Source organism: Cajanus cajan, chromosome 10 (genome assembly GCF_000230855.2).
Source record: "Cajanus cajan strain Asha chromosome 10, NIPB_CcT2T_4, whole genome shotgun sequence".
Lineage (NCBI taxonomy): Eukaryota > Viridiplantae > Streptophyta > Magnoliopsida > Fabales > Fabaceae > Cajanus > Cajanus cajan.
Window position 1 is genome coordinate 1,087,921 of NC_138526.1, and position 23,115 is coordinate 1,111,035.

General features: G+C 32.4%; 1 protein-coding gene and 1 pseudogene across 1 annotated transcript; both read left to right on the top strand.

The window, feature by feature from the left end:
* Positions 1-4,117: 4,117 nt before the first annotated feature.
* Positions 4,118-7,740, top strand: LOC109805516 (uncharacterized; annotated as a pseudogene).
* A 2,107-nt stretch (positions 7,741-9,847) lies between these two features.
* LOC109805409 (P-loop containing nucleoside triphosphate hydrolases superfamily protein) lies at positions 9,848-13,812 on the top strand. The gene is made up of 2 exons (XM_020367465.3): positions 9,848-10,083; positions 10,169-13,812. Exon 2 carries the CDS (start codon positions 10,599-10,601, stop codon positions 13,569-13,571), a length of 2,973 nt encoding a protein of 990 aa, XP_020223054.1. The 5' UTR covers positions 9,848-10,083; positions 10,169-10,598; the 3' UTR covers positions 13,572-13,812.
* Positions 13,813-23,115: the final 9,303 nt, after the last annotated feature.

Genomic DNA, 23,115 nt, shown 5'->3' on the forward strand with positions numbered 1-23,115 from the left:
TAAGGTAAATATTGCATTAGCTCACTTTGTTGTATGCAATTATTATAACTTCTTGATGCTATGATTTCAATTTTTGTATGCAGGGAGACATAATACATACTTTTATCCGGAAGACACTAATCTACAAGTTTCAGAAAGACATAAAAGAAGGATCTGTATACTCCATTCAGTGCTTTGAGTTGTCTCTAAACAAAGGTTCTTTTTAAGACCTCGAATCATGCCTACAAGATTAATTTCCAATATTGTACGAAGGTCACAATCTTGGACAATGGTGTAGTACCCTCAAATATTTTCCAATTTATTCCTATTAGTCAGATTAAGAGTGGTGATTGAGATTTTGACTATTTAGTCGATAAGTATTTTTACAATTGTGATCGATTATTTTATAAAAAATGTAATAATAGATATGTGATTTATGCAATACTTTAAATTAGTACTAACAATATCTATTTTTGCTAGATTTGATGGGTTTGATCACTAGTGTTGGTACAGAGACAACATGAAAAAAATGGTACCAAAACAAAGATGAATGTGATATGTCTAGAGGCTAATGGGTAAACTTTGTTATATCTGTAATATATAATATGTGGCATTTAATATGTGAATAAAATATCTGATACTCCTATATTCATTTGATGTTATCAATAGTGATCGTATCAAATATACTCTTTTTGGTAATTATGTTGATGAACTAAATGTTTTTCTTGCATCTAGAAAAGTACAAAATGTTGTAATTATAGTACAATTAGCAAAAGTGAAAAGCTGGAAAGGTATAAAGTTATTCTTTTGCATTTTTAATTGAACAAAATTGAATAATGTATAAACTAATGTTATTTATTGTAGACCAAATACAGTTGCAAAACTGTATAAATTGTACAAAGCTGATTTTCAGGCAAATAAAATTTAATTAAAATATATCAAACAAAAAATAATACATAACTCGAATGGTTTCAATTTTTTTAAATAAATTATTTATTCAATATAAAGTTTATGTTGCAATGAATATGAAGATTGAATATTATTTTTGCAATTTAGTCCTCTTTATAAATAAAATACCTGTCGTAATTATTAAAAATTGGGCCATTAATTAAATTGTATGCCAAAAAGTCCAATAATGATTTTCACAAACAAAATAATATTTAAATTTAGCCCAAATGTGAATTGTTTATTCTTTTTTACTTCCAGTATTTCAATAAATTAAAGTAATAATAATTGTTGAACACCTTCATATCGAGGTCATAATCGTACTTTGTTTGAAGTATATTGGGGAACGGAACCATGGCCCGTTGAATGTCCATAATGCAGAGAGAAAAAATTGATTTCCTCATCACAGTTCATAGAAAGGACAAGGTACAAGCCTTAAATTTGTATTTTTAATTTAACTTTCATTGATTTATTATATTGAAACAGCCATTTGGGATCGTCGCACAAGATTTTTGGAAGGAATATAAACATCGTCTAGGAAAATGGTGGACCTTGATGGACCAAGACGAAAATTGTCACCGTGTTCAAGTTGAAGGGGTTGGAGACATAGCCCTCATTACTGATAAGTGGCAAGAACTACGACAATTTTATGGACTTACAGAGAACCATTTCATCATTTTCTATTACGTAGGCCTAAGTGATTTTCAAATAACAGTTTAGAAAAAATCATGCAGATCTGCAGTGTCTTCAACTAAGAAAGAAATTCCACCTGATATGTTCAACTCATAGATTAGGAAAAAAAAATATTCTAATCTTCTTGAAGATTCAAAATGGGTAAGTAAGAATTTGGTGCATGAATAATCGAATCGGCGCTTTAGGTTTGATAACTATTCTGGACAGAAGTTATGTTACAAAGTCATCCTCACCCAGTACAAAGCCATAGGCAGTCAGTGGGTGTGTATTTCTCATCTAATTTTTCTTAAATAAATAAATATTAGTTATGCATTTTAGTTCCTTAAAAACACAGGTCTAACCAAAAAAAATTTCATTAATGAAATAGAGTTTGTTTTTGGAATTTTCTCATCATTTAGGAGTGCATCGGTGGAATTTTTTCATCTTTTTGGGTTGCTACTCTATGAATGTCAATGTCAAATTATGTAATGTTTATTATTTTATATTTCTCATATTGATATATTACATTTGGATCTTATGTTTAATGTAATATTTTATTTTTATTTTTCAAGTTAGTATATTTTTTTATATGGGTTGACATTATATGAGAATGACTTCATACCTGAAAAGGTTAATGGCTATTTTTAGCTTATAAAAATATATATCCAGTAGTGTTAGAAAGTTTATACCTTTTGATGATTTGAAAATAAATTTTTTCTGAGTCAATACACATGCTTAAAGATAATCTATAAAAGTTGGACACTACTACCTAAGCATGGACCCTTACAAATAGTTTACTTCATCCCTACTACCCAAAATCTTCCCAGCTACATAGATGGATGCAAAAGACTTCACAAGTGCAAGACTACAAAGGAAGATGATAATAAGGTCAAAGAAAAATAACCAAGTTGTTAACATAACAGGTACTTTCAATCTTTTACCCAAAAGAACTTGGTGACATAGTCCTTAAATTTGTCATTTTATTTGCCTTCTAGGAGTCAAATGCTCCAACAATGTAAAATAAACAGTATTGCAGAATATTGCAATGTTAAAATATATTTAGTAACTAATATGAAATGAAATAGTACTCAATATCAACCAATAATGCATACATGGATAATATATAAGGTTAATGTTTGAATGATATGTAGTTAACTTTATTTTTTAATATCATATTTATCAGTATGAAAGATTGGTCGGTCAAGGATAGTAAGCAAACAAGACTGTGTTTTAGAACTTTTTGGCCAACCAAGACTGTGTTTTATGTCATCTATATGCATATAACCTTAAATGAGTTACAAAATGCTCAAGAATGTTTTGTTGCAGATGAAAATACAAGTCTAATAGGAAGCTATCAATTTGTGGATGATGAATAAAGAAATAATACAACCAAAACATCATTATCATCCATATCTAATCGTATATACTGATTTCAAAACTTTTATTCTACGTTGTTTAGGGTTTTAAATTTACTAATCAAAATTTATTCTCATTTAACTGTGGTTTCTTGGTTTTCATAGGCAATGTCGATACCGTGAACAACTGTGAAACAAGCAATCACAAATACAAAAGATCAAAGACAACAAATGTTGATTCTGGTGTTGATGTACCATATTCTATCTCTTCTTTAAATAGTGTTATCATTCAAAATTGTAATCAAAATTCAGCTAACTTTAGTCATTCCGGTAAGCACAAAACATAAGTTGACATTGGAATGAATATTAAAATTATATATTCTTTTGTTACTTATTTTGTTTGTAAATGTGGTTATGTTTAATGCAGTTAGATCAGAGGTAATCAATTTATGCAGTGGTAATATTGTGCCAAATCTTATAGCCAACCTCTTGAAGTTCTTCAATCTATACAAAAAAGGTTATTGAATTTTGATGAAGAGTTGCATACAGAGGGTTAGTATATTATAATGAATTTAAGTCGTGTAATTTGAAAAATGTGTAACACATGATTGTTAGTAACATTTACTGTAAAAATCTGAACCATGTTTCATATACTATTTTTGTTTAACTACACATTATTCTATATTGACAGATAACTTCTCAGAACCAAACAAGAATGATTGCTTCTTATCAAAGTTATATGCAGAAGTTGAAATTCTAGGTGATTTTTTTTATTACATTAACTATGTACTTTTTTAAATTTCACTTTCCTTATTATATATATATATATATATATATATATATATATATGATTTCACTCTTTGTATCAGAATTTTTAAATTTTGGGGAACCATATATAGAGTGCTGCTATTGCAATTTGTATTGAGCGAGCAAAATTACCATAGAATGGGTAGTTTGTTACCACAAGAGTCATGTCAACCCAAATTTGCACAACTATATATATATATGATACATAAAATGAAGTTAATAACAGAATCAACCATTTTGGGTACGTATGTTGGACCTTCACTTATTTAATAGTCAATATTTGTATGCTTTCACTTTCCTGACATTAAATTTACTACAACAGCAAAAGAGATGAACAAGGGTTTGATACATCATTGGTAAGAGATCTAACCATTATGATTGATGACTACAATTATCTTGCAAAGAGATTTAGATTGGTTAGAGATTTTGTATCATAACATGGTACAACAAATTGCTACTTACAGTTGTTTAGACATCGAAGTAAAGATCCAAGGATCTATAATATACCTGATGCAAATGAGGTGGCAGTTTTGATAGTAAGAGACTTTGAGAGTATGGATGTAGGAAGAGATATTATTGTGAAAACAATAACAAGTGAGCTACAAAGGCTTCATGAAACACATACTTCATTCATCCCATTACAATATCCACTACTTTTCCCATATGGGGAAGATGGTTTTAAAGAAGACATTCCAATTAGAGATTCAACATTTGGTGGTCAAAGTAGGACAAGAGTTCGTGTCACCTTAAGAGAATGGGTTGCATTTAGAATTCAAGAAAGACAATTGAATCTGGAAACATCTTAAATGCAAGAAGACTATTTCAACAATTTGTGGTGGACGCTTATACTATGGTGGAGTCCCAAAGATTGTCATTCATAAGAAATAATCAAAAAACAATTAGATCAGATGTGCTTAATGGGTTACAAGAAGCAGTGGGTAGAGGTGAAATTGATCCTTCTTCTATTAGAAAACGTGTCATATTACCACCATCTTTTAGCGGTGGTATGAGATACATGTTTAATAGCTGTCAAGATGCAATGACAATATGTAAGAGGTTTGGATATCTTGATCTTTTCATCACTATTACATGCAATGCAAATTGGAGTGAGATTTGTGATTTTGTTATTGAAAGAGGTTTAACCGCTTCGGATAGACCTAATATTGTATGTAGAGTTTTTAAAATAAAGTTGGATGAATTGATGAATGAATTTTAAAAAAAAAAATTTGGCAAAGTTAATGCAGATATATCATGCTATTAAAATATTTGAATTCATTATTTTGTCCGTATTGTTAGTTAGATTATAAATTTGATTATTTTGTATTATAACAAGTATGTACATAGTAGAATTTCAGAAAAAAGGACTTTCACATGCCCATGTAATGTTGTGGTTAGATAGTGAAAACAAAATCACGACTGCAAAAGATATTGATAAAGTCATCTCTGTAGAGCTCCCAAATTCATCTTTGTACCCAAAATTAGCTGAGGCAGTTTCTACTTACATGATACACGGACCATGTGGAGCTGCTAATTACAAGTCACCTTGCATGAAAGAAGGTCAATGTTCCAAATATTATCCAAAAAAATTTCAAGATGTAACTACAATTGATGATGAAGGGTACCCATCTTACAAACGAAGAGATTCAGGTCTATTTATCCACAAAAATGGTGTCAAGCTTGATAATACGAGTGTGGTTCCATACAGTCTCATTCTTTTGATGAGGTACAAAGGCCATATCAATACTGAGTATTGCAACAAATCTAATTCCATAAAATATTTATTCAAGTATGTCAACAAAGGTCCTGATAAAGCTACAATTGAAATTAGCAACAACACTGGAAATGAGGATCAGTCACCTATAATTGATGAGATTAAAAGATATTATGATTGCAAATATCTCTCACCATGTGAGGCTGTTTGAAGACTCTTTGCTTTTGATATTCATGAAAGATGGCCACCTGTGCAAAGGTTAAATTTTCATCTATCAAATGAACAATTAGTGTTCTTTAGAGATGACGAGAAGATTGATGATGTTGTTGACCATAATCAACAACTAAATACCATGTTTTTGGCTTGGTTTGAGGCCAACAAAACATTCCTTGAGGGAAAAAATTGACTTATGCAGAGTATCCTACTAAATTTGTATATTTAAGTCAGCAAAAAGTGTGGAGACCAAGGAAACAAGGGTATTCCATTAGTAGACTTGGCTATATTCCTCCTGGAATAGGTGAACTATACTACATGAGGATTTTGTTAACTACGCAAAAGGGTTGTATTGATTATGAAAGTATCAGAATAGTTGATGGTAAGACTTATGAAACATTCCAAGATGCATGTTATGCTTTGAGTTTATTAATGGATGATAGGGAGTATATTGATGCAATAAATGAGGCTAGCCAATTGGCTTCGAGTATATAAATGAGAAGGTTGTTTGTTTCATTATTATTTATGAATACAATATCCAAACCAGATGTTGTTTGGACATCCACTTGGAGGTTGCTAGCTGATGATATTTAGTACCAAAAACGGAAAGAACTTAATTTCCAGGTAAATTTATAATTTATGTCTATTTTTTAAAAATTGTGAATGAATAGACAAATCTAAAATGCTAATTAATTTCATGCAGGCCTTCAACTTGATGACAGTGAGCTGCAAAATCTTTGTCTTATTAAGTTGGAAAAGTTACTTATGTCAAATGGGAGATCTTTAAAAGATTACAATTGCTTTCCAGATGTCAATATGTCATATTTATTTTCTTTTGAGAATAAGTTTATTGTTGATCAACTTGACTATGACAGAATACAGTTAGCTAAAGTACATGATTCTCTTATCAATATGTTGACAGAAGAACAACTAGCTGTGTACAATGAGATAGTACAATCTATTTTTTCTGAAACAGGAGGTTTCTTCTTTTTATATGGTTATGGTGGAACTGGAAAAAACTTTTTGTGGAAAACATTATCTGCATGTCTTAGGTCCAAAGGAATGATTGTACTCAATGTTGCATCCAACGGTATTGCTTCTTTGCTTCTCCCAGGTGATAATATGGAGCTTCAAGCAAAATTGTGGCAAAGTTGCAAAGTTCTAAAGCTTACTCAAAACATGAGACTCAATACTACAAAGACTGATGCAACAACTTTTGACATAAAAAAATTTGCTAATTGGATCCTTCAAATTGGAGATGGAGATATGCTGATGGATTAGAATGGGGAAGCTGAAATATCTATCCCTAAAGAGTTGTTGATTCAACCAGTTGAGAACCCATTAATGTCATTGGTTCAGTTTGTGTATCCAAGTATACTTCATAACATGAAGGATGTTAACTTCTTTCAAGAAAGAGCAATTTTAGCTCCAACGATAGAATATTTTGAGCAAGTAAATAATTTCATGTTGTCTCTCATACCAGGAGAAGAAAAAAAATTGAGTTCTGACACACCTTGCCCATCAGACGAAGAAACTGAAATTCAAGGTGAATGGTTTACATCTGAATTTCTAAATGATGTTAAATGTTCTGGAATTCCAAATCATAAGTTGACCTTAAAGGTTGGAGTACCTGTTATGTTGCTAAGAAACCTTGATCAATCAAATGGTTTGTGTAATGGTACACGGTTACAAGTAACGGATTTGGGTACAAATGTTATAAGTGTTACAGTTATCACCGGCACCAACATTGGGGACAACATTCTTATTCCAAGAATGAATTTAGTACCTTCAGATCCTGGATTCCCGTTCAAATTTCAACGAAGACAATTCCCTCTTTGTCTTTGCTTTGCAATGACTATCAACAAAAGTCAAGGACAATCACTATCTAAGGTTGGGTTATTTCTACCAAACCCAGTATTTACCCATGGTCAACTTTATGTTGCTATCTCAAGAGTCAAATCCATGCAAGGATTGAAAATTCTTATACTAGATGAAGATGGTCAAGTATGTAATTCTACAAAGAATGTAGTCTACAAAGAAGTGTTTGAAAATTTGTAGCATACAGTATATCAAAGGTGATTTTATTACCTCTTTTAATTTGGTCCTAAAAATAAGTTAATTTATTATTATTGACAATTTCTGCATCTTTTGGCATGAATATAGGGTGTCCTTGGATCACAAACCAACTCCAATGACATCAATTGACTTATACCAGTCATGATACAAGATTTTAATTAATAAATTTCTTATGTTGTCTATTATAATATCATTATATCTAGATTACTTTAGGGTTCATGATTTAGAGTTTATATTGAATAAAACTAAATTCATTAGATGCGTCATTTAATATTATAAAATGTTTGTTTACTAATGCACAAAAATTATCTTTAATGTAGCACATTATTTTATTATTGTGATTTTTCTCAAAAGTCATAGTACTAATATTCTATACTTACATTCATTGTTAAATTATTATACTACTTTTAACTATCTTACATAACAATTTGTTAAATAAATATATTAACATTTTGTGAAATTAATCATATTAACACAACAATATATTAGTGTAAATAACTTATTTAAATTTTATCTTGCAAAATTACAAAAACTAAATAAGCCAAGTGTAGAACTTTGTTAGAAAATATTGTTCATCTATCATATCTTTAACATTAATATGATTGCAAAAATTTTAATTAAAAAATATATTAATTTATTATAATTATTATAATATATATTTTATCAATATACTTTTTATTTATTATAAAATGTATATAAATTAAATATAAAATATTTTTTATAAGATAAAGAAATTAAATTATCATGAAATATAATTTGTTATATAAAAAATTATAATAATCTCGTGCACGGGTATTGAACCTAGTTAAAATTTACGAGAAATATTATTATTTATTTATTTTTCTAGAAGGAAATAAATAGGTGGATAGAAGTAGAAAAAAAGTATTTTGAATATTTAATTTGAATAAAAAGAAAGAAATAAAAAATTCATAAGATAATCAATTGTTAAAGTAACAATAGGTTTTTAGAAATTGAGAATCGAATTTTTTTTCTTTCATTATATACGTGTCTAGTGTTTTAGGTTGACCAGTCGTTGGTCCAATTTTCAATACTAATGGTTTAAATTTGTGTCAGATGATATATATAGATGCCCCTCTCAACTTAACATTATTATATCAAGTACAGTACGAACATAATTATTTTTTGTTACTTGAAAATAAAAATCACATTAATAGTGTTTAATCTGTCAATACATCAGGTAAGATTCTTTCTTCCTATGATGACTTTTTTGAGTGATGCTGAGATATTCTTGTCCAGTTATTATTATTATTATTATTATTATTATTATTATTATTATTATTATTATATTATATTATATTATATTATATTTGCAATAACACATTCTTTTAAACATTATTATTAAAAAAATATAAGTTTTTATGAATTTCATTTTTTATTTAATAATTTTTAATTAATAGTAAAAATAAATCAATAGTTGAAAGAAGTGAATAGCTCAAATGCTAAAATAAATTCTGTCCAGTCTACTTTTTAGATTAAAAAATTCTAATTTACTGATTACATAAATACATATAGAAGACTGAAATAATATGATAACTAAAATGTGACTAGTAGTCAATTTTCACTCCAACCATATATAACACCATTAGTTCCCTTATAAATCAAACATCTAATTATTATTTTGTGTCACATCTTCGTAACAAATAGCATCATTGAAAATAATGTATTGTTAGGAATTTGGATCCATTCTCATACTATTAGTACTTCCTAAAAAATAATTAATAACATTCATATGAGAAAAGGCACTCAAGTAAAATGATACAAATTTCTCACTCAAGTAAAAACTCTGATCACTCTTTGGTCTCTGTGCTATTGAAAACTGACTGCAAGAATCTTCATTCGCAGCAACTGAGATGTGAGAGCACAGTGAGCCAAGCACATAAGACAAAATGAAAATTGCACTATAGTGTATTATTAAACTATACTATTAGTATTGAAATACTACACCATACTTTTTCTTTTTCTTGTTTTGGTAGTGGCACCATACTTATTTTTAAGTGCTTTTTTAATTATTATATGTGTCCATTTGTTTTCGCAGAGATATCAATATTATATGTTTAATTCAAACTTTGGAGAATCAACCATCACGTTAGATACCCTGCAGAACTACATGGAGGAGAGAGAAAGGGTACCCTTGACCTAGACCAAGGGCCATTTCTTTTGAAGTTGAAGCAGACACAGAGAACCAAAGAAAGGGCCTTTACATTTTTGTTTTTTCTTTCACCTTTCAGCCAAAAATGGTAGAAAAATAGGGTAAACTTCAATGACTTCAGAGCAGAAGTGTTAGCATCATCATCATCAAATAAGGTTGGCTTAGTGATGTGAGAGTCACACTTGTGATTTCTAGCACTTACATTTTCTATGCTGACATTGGTTGTTGTTTCCCTTGAAGCTGAATCTCCAACTTTCACATTCAGGGACACAGTTTTAATGCTTCACATTCACACCACATCAGTACTCGCTCTGCAAGTACAGCACGCAGATTCAGAAGCTAAAAGCCAAGTGATGAGTCTGTGCACCACATGCAGAACTCTTGTGTCTTAGCCTTTTACCATTGGATTGCATTTATGTTTCCAGAACCAGGCAAATGCTGTAGGGTCATAGACAGATACATTATTATTCAAGTCTTCTGTTTCGTAGCAGCAAATAATAGATTTTTTAATGCCCCACATAAACAATAGAGGACCCTAGCCATTGCTAATTATTTAGAAAAAAATGCTAGAGTGTAGAGTACTGAAATATATTATGCACACCTACAGTGAGATCTAGCCTAAAGGCCACTAGCACTGCACTTGTTAGCCATCTTTGAAGAGTTCTTATTCATGGACAGTGAAAGAGAGGACAACAAGCAAGGCACAAATGCAGCACACACTGCAATCTCTAGCACTCTTAAAATTAGGATTGCAAGCAGCATCAGGCAAGGTGAGGAGAGTTTAAACAACTCAAACTTACCTTCACCAAACATAAACAATGGCATAGAAATAGAATCATCATCACCTTATGGTTCTCCTCTTGTGTCCCCACCTTCATCAGCATTTGTTTCGGCATTGCAGTCTCCATATATATCTCCAAGGGCCATAATCCCTGACCTCCCAAGTGGATCTCCTTTGGAAAACCAACCATCACTACCAACAACAACAACAACCACAAACCCTTCCACACCAGAAGATGTGCCAAGCAGTTCCTACACTCCCCCTTCTGATCAATATGAGTTCTCTGATGACACTGCTGACACAAGGCTCAAATATGTGACATGTGTTCCAGAAGCAGCTCCTCCACGCATCTCATTCTCATTTCCAGTCCCTAGAATCTCCTTTGCAAAAGGTCCTGTCTCACCTGCTTCCAATGCCAAACTCAGAAGCTGTGATGTCTACATTGGATTCCATGGCCAGAACCCCAACTTGGTGCGCTTCTGCAAGTGGCTCAAGTCTGAGCTTGAGCTTCAAGGGATTGATTGCATGCTTGCTGATAGGGCAAAGTACTCAGATACTCAGAGCCATGAGATTGCTGATAGAGTCATTTGCTCAGTGGCATTTGGAGTGGTGGTTGTTACAAGTTCCAGCTTCCTCAACCATTTTAGCATGGAGGAGGTGAGATTCTTTGCTCAAAAAAAGAACCTGATCCCTCTCTTGTTTGACACAGGACCTTCTGAGATTATGGCTCTTCTTAACTGCAACTCAATTGACAAAGAATGTAAGGAGGCAATTGATGGACTAATGAAGTGCAATGAATTCAATCTAGAGGCTAATGATGGTAACTGGCGAAGCTGCGTAGCGAGAACTGCTAGCGTTTTGAGAGCAAGACTTGGTAGGAAGAATGCTGAGCAGAAAGATAATATGCAAGTATTTGAAAGCTTACCTTTTCCAAGGAACACATACTTTGTAGGAAGAGAGAAGGAGATTATGGAGATTGAAGGTCTTTTTTTCGGACGAGGGAATTGTATGGAACAAGTCCAAGATCATTGTAGGACATCCATCAAAGGAGAAGCCAGTGGAAGTGGACAATCTGAAGGCCTTGCAGATGAGGAAAGTGAACCAGTGATAGGTAGGTGTGGGAGGTACATTAGTCTAGAAATGGGGAGGAGCAAAGAACCAACTTTAGAGGCTTGGGTTGAACCGATCATAGGAAACAATTCTGTGAAGAGGTTGAAGAATAAGAAGTCAAAGAGTGGAAACTACAAGAGCTTGTGTAGCAGTGTGATTTGCATTAATGGGGTTTCTGGGATTGGGAAGTCTGAGTTGGCGTTGGAATTTGCTCACAGATATCACCAGAGGTACAAAATGGTCTTGTGGGTTGGTGGTGAAGCCAGGTATCTTAGGCAGAACTTGTTGAACTTGTCTCTCAATTTGGGATTGGATGTTGGTGCTGATTCTGAGATGGAAAGGGGTCGGATTCGAAGCTTTGAGGAGCAAGAATTTGAAGCATTCAAGAGAGTCAAGAGGGAACTGTTTGGTGAGACTCCTTACTTGCTGATAATTGACAATCTTGAGACAGAAGTGGAATGGTGGGAAGGGAAGGATCTATATGACTTGATACCAAGAAACACGGGAGGGACACATGTGATTGTTACTACTAGGTTGTCCAAAGTAATGAGCTATGATACTATTCAGCTTCCACCTCTGCCATTATCTGAAGCAGTGCTTCTTATGATAGGAAGAAAAAGTAGAGAGTATCCAGAAGATGAGATGGACTTCCTTGAAAAGTTCAATGAGAAACTTGGAAGGTTGAGCTTTGGTTTGTGGATGATTGGTTCATTGTTGTCTGAACTTGCAATAAGCCCTTCTGCTCTCTTTGAGGCCATAAACCAAGTGCCACTCAGTGAAGATCCAAACACTTGCTATATGAGCATTGCGGAAGGGCAGTGGTGCAAGAGCAACCCTTTTCTCATGAAGACCCTCCTCTTTTGTTTTGAAACTTTGGAGAAAACTAAAGCTAAAGGGAACCTCCTGGCCATAAGAATGCTGCTTGTGAGTGGCTGGTTTTCCCCTGTTCCTATTTCAGCCACTTTATTAGCCAATGCGGCAAACAGTATCCCTATGGTTGAAAACCGTCTCAAGAAGTGGACCAAATATCTGAGCCTCACATCTAGTTGTTTATCATCGCGGACTTGGAAGAACGAAGAAGAGTCGGCTACATTTCTTGTGAAAATGGGACTGGCTAGAAGGGCTAATCAACATGATGGATGTTGGCTTCATTTCCATCCCATAACACAAGCATTTGCCAAAAGAACAGGCGGTTTGCAATATGCCAAGGCTGCAATTCAAGGTGTGAGAAAAACTGGCAGTCATGTAAACTCGGATCATTTATGGGCCTCAGCTTTCCTAGTGTTTGGGTTCAAATCTGAACCTCCACTTGTTCAATTGAAGGCAACTGACATGGTTTTGTACATCAAGAGAACAGCTCTCCCCCTAGCAATTCAAGCCTTCACCACTTTCTCAAGATGCAATTCAGCCTTGGAACTCTTAAGAGTGTGCACCAATGCATTGGAGGAAGTTGAGAAGTCCTTTGTCTCTCAAATCCAAGATTGGTCTCATGGTTCAATTTGTTGGAAAAGGAGGCTGCAAAGAGGCCAGAAAGTGGATGAATATGTGTGGCAGGATGTCACCTTGTTGAAGGCAACACTGCTGGAGACAAGAGCAAAGTTGCTTGCCAGAGGGGGGCATCTAGACAGTGCCAAGGAACTGTGCAGAACATGTATCAGTATCAGAACTGTCATGCTCGGCCATAACCATGCACAGACCTTGGCTGCTCAAGAGACATTGGCAAGGTTGGTGAGAATGAGGAGTAAGATATGAGTATGTTTGTTGTGTCTTCTCCTTTAATGTTAAACTTCATACAAAACAACACCTGCAGTGAAGGTGTGTAAATGTTACTGTAACAATAAGCATTACTACTGTATGATTGTACTACTAATGTTCTTTGTCTATCTCCTCAACAAAAAGTATTACTGTGGCATTAATGTTCTTGTTTGAGGCATTCACTGTAATGTTGGAGAAAATGATAGTATCAATGAAACATCTAGTAGTTACCTTAGTATGTGACTGTTCTTTGATTGAGTTTGTATTATTCTGCTGCAATTAAATTAAAGATAAAATTTAGATATAATTTCTTAATTAATTAGTATTATTATTTTTGTGGGAGAACGTATGTAAAAGATTTTGATGATGTCAAAGAAATTGTAGAAAACAAGAGGTCAAGTTAAAACAAGGTGATCAAGAAACAAGAATTTCAAATGATTTTAGATAAGTCTTGTCAACCTAGCTTTATATGTAAAAAGAAATCTTTAGAAATATTGCATAAGATTCTTGGTCATTTAAAATAAAGAATTTCAAGAAAATCCAAATATAATCTTTTATATTAATAAGGTTTTGAAAATAAAAGTTTTCTATATTTTAAGTTTTAATAAGGTAATTATTGTTTTTAACAGTATGGTAATCGATTACCAGAGAATGAAACTCATATGATTTAAAATTTACTTATTAAAACGTGCTCTGGTAATCGATTACCAATTCCATGTAATCGATTACCAGAAGATAAAAATTTTGAAATTTGAATTTAAATTTTACAACATTTCAAACATTTTGAAATTAAACCGTTGTAATCGATTACCAAGTCTTGTAATCGATTACCAGAGCCTATTTTTTGAAAAATTTTAGAAAGTCACAACTCTTCATGAAAAGTCATGACCTATGAAACAATCATCTATAAATACCAATAATTTTTTAGAAAAAGGTTACGAACTCAATTGTGAAAAATTATCTTTACATATCACTTGGCCAAAATCAATTGCAAATATTATCAAAAGAATTCTACTAGATCAACAAAGTGTAAAATCCACTCTTCTAAAGAGAGTTGTTCTACTTCATTCATTTCATCTATTGATCTGTAAAGGAGAAAGTGTTGTTCTCCTTGGTGGTCTGTGATTCTCAACACAAGGAAAGAGAATTCCTAAGTGTTGGAGAATTTGAGTCTTGTAAAGGTTACAAGCATAGTGAAAAATCTCAAGTGGGAGACTTGAGGACTGGATGTAGGCAAGGTTGGCCGAACCAGTATAAAATCAAGTTTGCAATTCTCTTTCCCTATACTTTTAATTTTGATTGTGAAGTTTTTGCATCATTACATTCAATTTGTTTATGATATTGAATTTATAAGAAAGAAGTTAGAAAAACTTAAAAAGCGAAGAAAAATTAGATAACTTAATTCACCCCCTCCCCCTCTTAAGTTATATGAGGTTACTTGACTAACAAGTGGTATCAGAGCAGGTTTCTTGTATAAGGCTTAAAAGCTTCAAGATTTGAAATGGCCTCATCAAATTTGTTATTTCCTGAAGGAAATTCTATTAATAGACCTCCTATATTCAATGGGGTAGGGTATTATTATTGAAAATCTAGGATGCAAATTTTTATAGAAGCCATAGACTTAAACATATGGGATGCTATTGAAAATGGTCCTTTCATTCCCACTATTGTAGTAGGTCATGAAATAAAAAATTTGCCCAAAGATCAATGGAGTGAAGATGATAGAAGAAAGGTTCAATATAACTTAAAAGCCAAAAATATAATCACTTCTGCTTTAGGAATTGATGAATATTTTATAATTTCAAATTGTAAGAGTGCTAAAGAAATGTGGGATACACTTGAAGTAACACATGAAGGCACTAATGATGTGAAAAGATCTAGGATAAACACTCTCACTCATGAATATGAATTATTTAGAATGAATCAAAATGAAAGCATACAAGACATGCAAAAGAGATTTACACATATAATTAATCATCTTGCATCTCTAGGAAAAGTGTTTCCTAATGAAGATCTTGTTAACAAAGTTTTGAGATGTTTGAGTAGGGAATGGCAATCGAAAGTGACTGCAATTGCTGAATCAAAAGATCTGACAACCATGCCTCTTGCCTCATTGTTCGGAAAACTCCAAGAACATGAAATGGAATTAATGAGACTGAATCAAAATGAGGAAAGTGATAAAAGAAAGAAAGGGATAGCACTCAAAACATCATCATCTATTCAACAAGAAGATGAGAAAGAAGAAAATATTGAGGAAGATGGTTTAGAGGATGATGAGGATTTCAGTCTCTTTATAAAGAGATTCAACAAATTCCTTAGAAACAAAGGAAACCGAAAAAGATTCAACTTCAACAATAAAAGAAAAGGAGAAGACTCTTCTTCAACCCCAAAATGCTATGAATGTAATCAACCAGGACATTTGATATTAGAATGTCCAATCTATAAAAGAAGGATGGAAAAATCTAATAAGAAAAGTTTCAAAGAAAAGAAGGGGAAGAAAGCCTATATCACTTGGGAAGAAAATGACACAGATTCTACAAGTGACTCTGAAAATGAAGTTGTAAATTTGGGACTTATGGCCAATGACTGCGAAAGCGAAGAGGAGGTAACATCTTCTAACAATGAAATCTCAATCTCATTTGATGAACTTCAAGATGCATTCAATGATTTACATAAAGAATCATTTAAACTTGCAAAATTAGTATCATCTTATAAGAAAACAATTTCAAAATTAGAAAACGAGATTTCAAAATTAAATAATGAATTAGATAATCTCAAAACTGAAATTAAGATGATTATTTCTAAAAATGAAAAACATGAAATTAAAACTAAGTTAAATACTAATAAAGCAAATCATCCATGTTTAACTTGCAATAAATTTAAGGAAGAAATTAGTAATTTAAGAAACACTCTTGCAAAATTTACAAATGGAAGAAATAATTTAGATATAATATTAGGAAAGCAAAAATGTATGTTTGATAAGACAGGATTAGGATATAATCCTCAAAAACAACAAAAGAAGAACAAAAATTTCTTTGTTCCCACACAAGTTACTAGTTTTCCTTTAATAACATGTTTTTATTGTGGGAAGAAAGGTCATAATTCTTCAAATTGCTATATTAGAAAGAATTTTAACAATCTCAAGAATATGGTGTGGATTCCAAAAGGTTCTTCTGTTAATACTAACATTAAGGACCCAAAGAAAACTTGGATACCTAAATCAATCCTTTCTTTGTCTTGAAGGATTCTAGCAACCAAACTTGGTACATTGATAGTGGGTGTTCCAAGCACATGACAGGAGATGCTTCAAAATTTATTGACTTCACTCCTAAAAGAATTGGACATGTAACCTATGGAGACAACAACAGAGGAAAAATACTTGGCATTGGAAAAATAGGTACAAATTTCTCAACCTACATAGAAAATGTTTTACTTGTAAAAGGTCTTAAACATAGTCTATTAAGTATTAGCCAACTTTGTGATAAAGGTTTTTCAGTATCCTTTGATTCACAAAAATGTCTAATTGAACAAAAAAATGATAAACAAGTTAAGATAGTGGGATTTAGAATTAACAATGTATATAAAATAAAAATAGAAAATAATCCTAAACATTCTCAATGTCTCATGAGTAAAAATGATGAATCTTGGTTATGGCATAAAAGGATTGCTCACATAAACATGGAACACTTAAATAAATTAATCTCAAAAGATTTAGTAATAGGATTACCAAAAATTAAATTTGAGAAAAATAAATTATGTGATGCTTGCCAAAAAGGAAAACAAGTAAAAGTATCTTTCAAACCAAAGAATATTGTTACAACCACAAGACCCTTAGAACTCTTGCATATGGACTTATTTGGACCTTCTAGAACTATGAGCTTTCGTGGAAGTTACTATGGTCTTGTCTTAGTAGATGATTTCTCTAGGTACACTTGGACCTTATTTCTTGCCAATAAAAGTGATACATTTGGTGTCTTTAGAAAATTTGCTAAACTAATTCAAAATAAGAAAAACCTTAAGATTGTATCCATTAAAAGTGATCATGGAAAAGAGTTTGAAAATAAAGATTTTGATTTATTTTGTGAAGAAAATGGAATTGAACATAACTTTTCTGCACCTAGAACTCCACAACAAAATGTAGTAGAAAGAAAGAATACATCATTAGAAGAATTAGCAAGAACAATGCTTAATGATACAAAACTTCCCAAATATTTTTGGGCTGAAACTGTCAACACTGCATGCTATACTATGAATAGAGCCTTGATTAGACCTATTCTTAAGAAAAATCCTTATGAGTTATTCAATGGAAGAAAACCTAATATTTCACATCTTCATATTTTTGTATGCAAATGTTTTGTACTTAATAATGGAAAAGATAACTTAGGAAAATTTGATGCTAAATCTGATGAGGGGATATTTCTTGGATACTCTCTAAATAGCAAATCATTTAGAATATACAACAAAAGAACTATGACTATTAAGGAATCAATACATGTTGTATTTGATGAAACTAACCTTGTTTGTCCAAGAAGAAATGTTATTGATGAAATTGTAGAAAGCTTTGAAGATACTCATATTAATGAGCAAACTCACAAGGATGACAAAGATAAAGAAAAAGAGGATTCAACAATCCAAGAAGGTCAAACAAACATCAATTCTCAAAGAGAGTGGAGGATTTCAAGAAATCATCCTCTTGAAAATATCATTGGAGATATAACAAAAGGGGTAATTACTAGAAACTCTCTAAAAGAAGCATGCAACAATATGTCTTTTGTTTCTGAAATAGAAGTTAAAAATATTGATGAAGCTTTAAATGATGAACATTGGATTAATGCTATGCAAGAACAATTAAATCAATTTGAGAGAAATCAAGTATGAGATTTGGTAAATAGACCCACTAATCATCCCATTATAGGAACAAAATGGATTTTTAGAAACAAACTTGATGAACATGGTTTAGTCATAAGAAATAAAGCTAGATTAGTTGCTAAAGGTTATAATCAAGAAGAAGGTATAGATTATGAAGAAACATATGCACCAGTAGCAAGACTAGAAGCCATTAGGATGTTACTTGCCTATGCATCAATAATGGACTTCAAATTATACCAAATGGATGTTAAAAGTTCTTTTCTAAATGGTTTTATTCAAGAAGAAGTTTATGTAGAACAACCCCCCGGTTTTGAGAACTCAGAAATTCCAAACCATGTCTTTAAGTTGAAAAAGGCTCTTTATGGATTAAAACAAGCTCCTAGGGCATGGTATGAAAGACTTAGTAAATTTCTTTTGGAAAAAGAATTTACAAGGGGAAAAGTTGATACTACACTCTTTATCAAAAGAAAAATTAATGACATCCTTTTAGTGCAAATATATGTTGATGATATTATTTTTGGAGCTACTAATGACTACTTGTGCAAGGAATTTTCAAATGATATGCAAAGTGAATTTGAAATGTCCATGATGGAAGAACTAAATTTTTTCCTTGGACTACAAATAAGGCAAACCAAAAATGGAATTTTTATTAATCAAAGAAAATACTGTAAAGAATTGCTCAAAAGGTTCGGAATGGAGAATGCTAAATCAATGGCAACACCAATGAGCACTACTTGCTACCTTGACAAAGATGAAGTGGGAAAATCCATAGATGTAAAGAAATATAGAGGTATGATTGGATCTCTCTTATATTTATCTGCAAGTAGACCTGATATTATGTTCAGTGTTTGTTTATGTGCTAGATACCAATCTAACCCTAAAGAATCTCATTTGAGTGCTGTTAAAAGAATTATGAGATATCTGTTAGGAACCCAAAATCTAGGTCTATGGTATCCTAAAAACATGCCTTTCAATCTAGTAGGTTACTCCGATTCTGATTTTGCTGGGTGTAAAACTGATAGAAAGAGTACTAGTGGAACATGCCATTTTATTGGATCCGCTTTAGTATCATGGCATAGTAAAAAGCAAAATAGTGTTGCTTTATCTACTGCTGAAGCAGAATATATTGCTGCTGGAAGTTGTTGTGCACAAATACTATGGATGAAACAACAACTATCTGATTATGGTTTATCATTAGATCATATTCCAATTAAGTGTGATAATACTAGTGCTATCAATCTCTCTAAAAATCCAGTTCTTCATTCTAGAACAAAGCATATTGAGATACGACATCATTTTCTTAGGGATCATGTTCAAAAAGGAGATTGTGTTCTAGAATTTGTTGAAACAAAGAATCAATTAGCTGATGTATTCACAAAGCCCTTACCAAAAGAAAACTTCTTTTCAATTAGACAAGAATTGGGGATTCTAGACTCTTCTCACATTACTTTTTGATTCTATAGCAAAAAGACACATTTTTCATTTTTGTAATCGATTACAGGGTTAAGTAATCGATTACCAGAGGGAATGATTAATTTTTTTAACAATTGTAATCGATTACAGGGTAATGTAATCGATTACCAGTGCGTGCTTTCTTGTTCTGACTCATGTAATCGATTACATAGTAGTGTAATCGATTACCAGTGCGTATTTCACTTATTTTGGTAAAGTGTAATCGATTACCATGTAATGTAATCGATTACCAGTGGCAAAATGCACTGAATCTGGAAAAGGTGTAATCGATTACCATATGCATGTAATCGATTACACGACGCATCTGCACTTATATTCGTACAGTTTCATCTTCTTCCTCACGAAAACACCCAAAGCCTCCGCGCCCTAACCCTCTACAAATTTCCATATCTTCCTCAAATCTCAACGAAATCAAGTCCCGTTTGTTCCATTCTTCATCATTTTCAATTCTCTTCAATTCTACTGATTGTATTTTTCAAAACAATCACTCAAATGGCGGAATCATCAAAACGTCATAAGGGTTCTTCACGTTCAACCACCGCCGGCCGCCAACAACAGCCTCCCTCCGACAACGCCCCTGCTCCTACGAATCCAATTCCATATACTGGACGTTCTCTCGCTCTGTTCTCCACAGACGAACAACGAGATAGGTACTACCAGTTATTTTCTGAGCGAAATATTGTTGATCCCAAGTATATCAGTATTGATTTTTTTGAGGGTGAATCATTTGAGTGTTATACGATTTTTAAAAATTCTGGATTGTTGGATTTTATGTCAATGACGAACCCTGTTTATCCAGAATTAGTTAGGGTCTTTTACAGTAATTTGGAAATCAGGAATGGGGTTCTTCACAGTGAGGTTAAAAAAATTCCAATAGTGATAAATCAGACTCTGTTCTGTGATTTATCAAAACTAAAAGATCAGGGTACACTGTTTGAGGGAACGATTCCGGATACATGGAAACCATAATATTCCCATCCCAATGCCCGAAGTATGATTTGTGTGGAAAATGCTGACATGACTGGACGATTATTGGCAGGATCAATTAAATTTGATTTTCGTATCATGCATTATATAATTGTTCGGGTACTACTTCCCCGCACGACTAACCTTGCACAGGCATCAGAGGAGGACTTAATTTTGATATGGGCTCTCATCACTGGCCGGGAGGTTAGCTGGGCTCATCTGATTAGAAGTCGTATGAATAAGGCCTTGCGAGCTAATGCTTCTCTTCCATACCCACACTTTATAACTACTATTTTGAAACATTTTAATGTTCCTCTGGAGGATGAAACTTGGGTTCCAGTTAAAAGGGTCTTTGAGATTGGGGCAAATGCAATTGCTTCTTTTGGGTACAAGAAAACACTGGAAAACACTTGGGTCAGGAAGCGGGATTTTCGAGCAGTTGACACTGATGAAAGAACTCCGTCACCACCTCCTCAAGATCCTTCATCAGCACTTCTCTCGGATGTTCTCAATGAAATTAGAGATCTCCGGTTCTATGTTGGTGAACGTTTTGATTCTCTTGACACTCGCATGACTTGTCTTGAGGAGGAAGTAAAATCTCTTAGACGCCCCCCTGAGTAGCTAGTTGATTGTGATTCTGATAGTTGTTCTCTTAGTTTATCTTATGTTTTGGACTATTTTTAATCAAATTCTGAACTTTTTGATTAGGACATATTTTGCTAATCTAGGATAAATTTGCACCTTTGACTCTGACTATTTTGCTATAGGAACATATTTGACTTTTGGTTCTGAATGGTGTTTGTTTATCTCATTCTATATTTTTTATATTGTCTCATTCCTTTTGATGTTGCCAAAGGGGGAGAGGAAAGGAAAGAATAAAAGGGTCCTGATCAAATATTGGATAATTTGAATTGAACAATTTAACCTGATCACTACAATTGTCTATTTAAAGTCAAAAAAATTTTATAATATAAAATTAACATCAAACAATGATTTATTAAGGAGGAGACTAAGGGGGAGTGATCGATATACACTGTTTTATGTTTCTTTCCATCTACAGTATGTTGTCATCATCAAAAAGGGGGAGAATGTGGAAGAACGTATGTAAAAGATTTTGATGATGCCAAAGAAATTGTAGAAAACAAGAGGTCAAGTTAAAGCAAGGTGATCAAGAAACAAGAATCTCAAATGATTTTAGATAAGTCTTGTCAACCTAGCTTTATATGTAAAAAGAAATCTTTAGAAATATTGCATAAGATTCTTGGCCATTTAAAATAAAGAATTTCAAGAAAACCCAAATATAATCTTTTATATTAATAAGGTTTTGAAAATAAAGGTTTTCTATATTTTAAGTTTTTATAAGGTAATTATTGTTTTTAACAGTATGGTAATCGATTACCAGTACATGTAATTGATTACCAGAGAATGAAACTCATATGATTTAAAATTTACTTATTAAAACGTGCTCTGGTAATCGATTACCAATTCCATGTAATTGATTACCGGAAGATAAAAATTTTGAAATTTAAATTTAAATTTTACAACGTTTCAAACATTTTGAAATTAAACCGTTGTAATCGATTACCAGAGCCTATTTTCTGAAAAATTTTAGAAAGTCACAACTCTTCATGAAAAGTCATGACCTATGAAACAATCATCTATAAATACCAATAATTTTTTAGAAAAAGGTTACGAACTCAATTGTGAAAAATTATCTTTACATATCACTTGGCCAAAATCAATTGCAAATATTATCAAAAGAGTTCTACTAGATCAACAAAGTGTAAAATCCACTCTTCTAAAGAGAGTTGTTTTACTTCATTCATTTCATCTATTGATCTGTAAAGGAGAAAGTGTCGTTCTCCTTGGTGGTCTGTGATTCTCAATACAAGGAAAGGGAATTCCTAAGTGTTGGAGAATTTGAGTCTTGTAAAGGTTACAAGCATAGTGAAAAATCTCAAGTGGGAGACTTGAGGACTGGATGTAGGCAAGGTTGGCCGAACCAGTATAAAATCAAGTTTGCAATTCTCTTTCCCTATACTTTTAATTTTGATTGTGAAGTTTTTGCATCATTACGTTCAATTTGTTTATGATATTGAATTTATAAGAAAGAAGTTAGAAAAACTTAAAAAGAGAAGAAAAATTAGATAACTTAATTCACCCCCCCCCCCCCCTCTTAAGTTATACGAGACTACTTGACTAACAATTTTTAATCAGAATTGGAATTTTTATC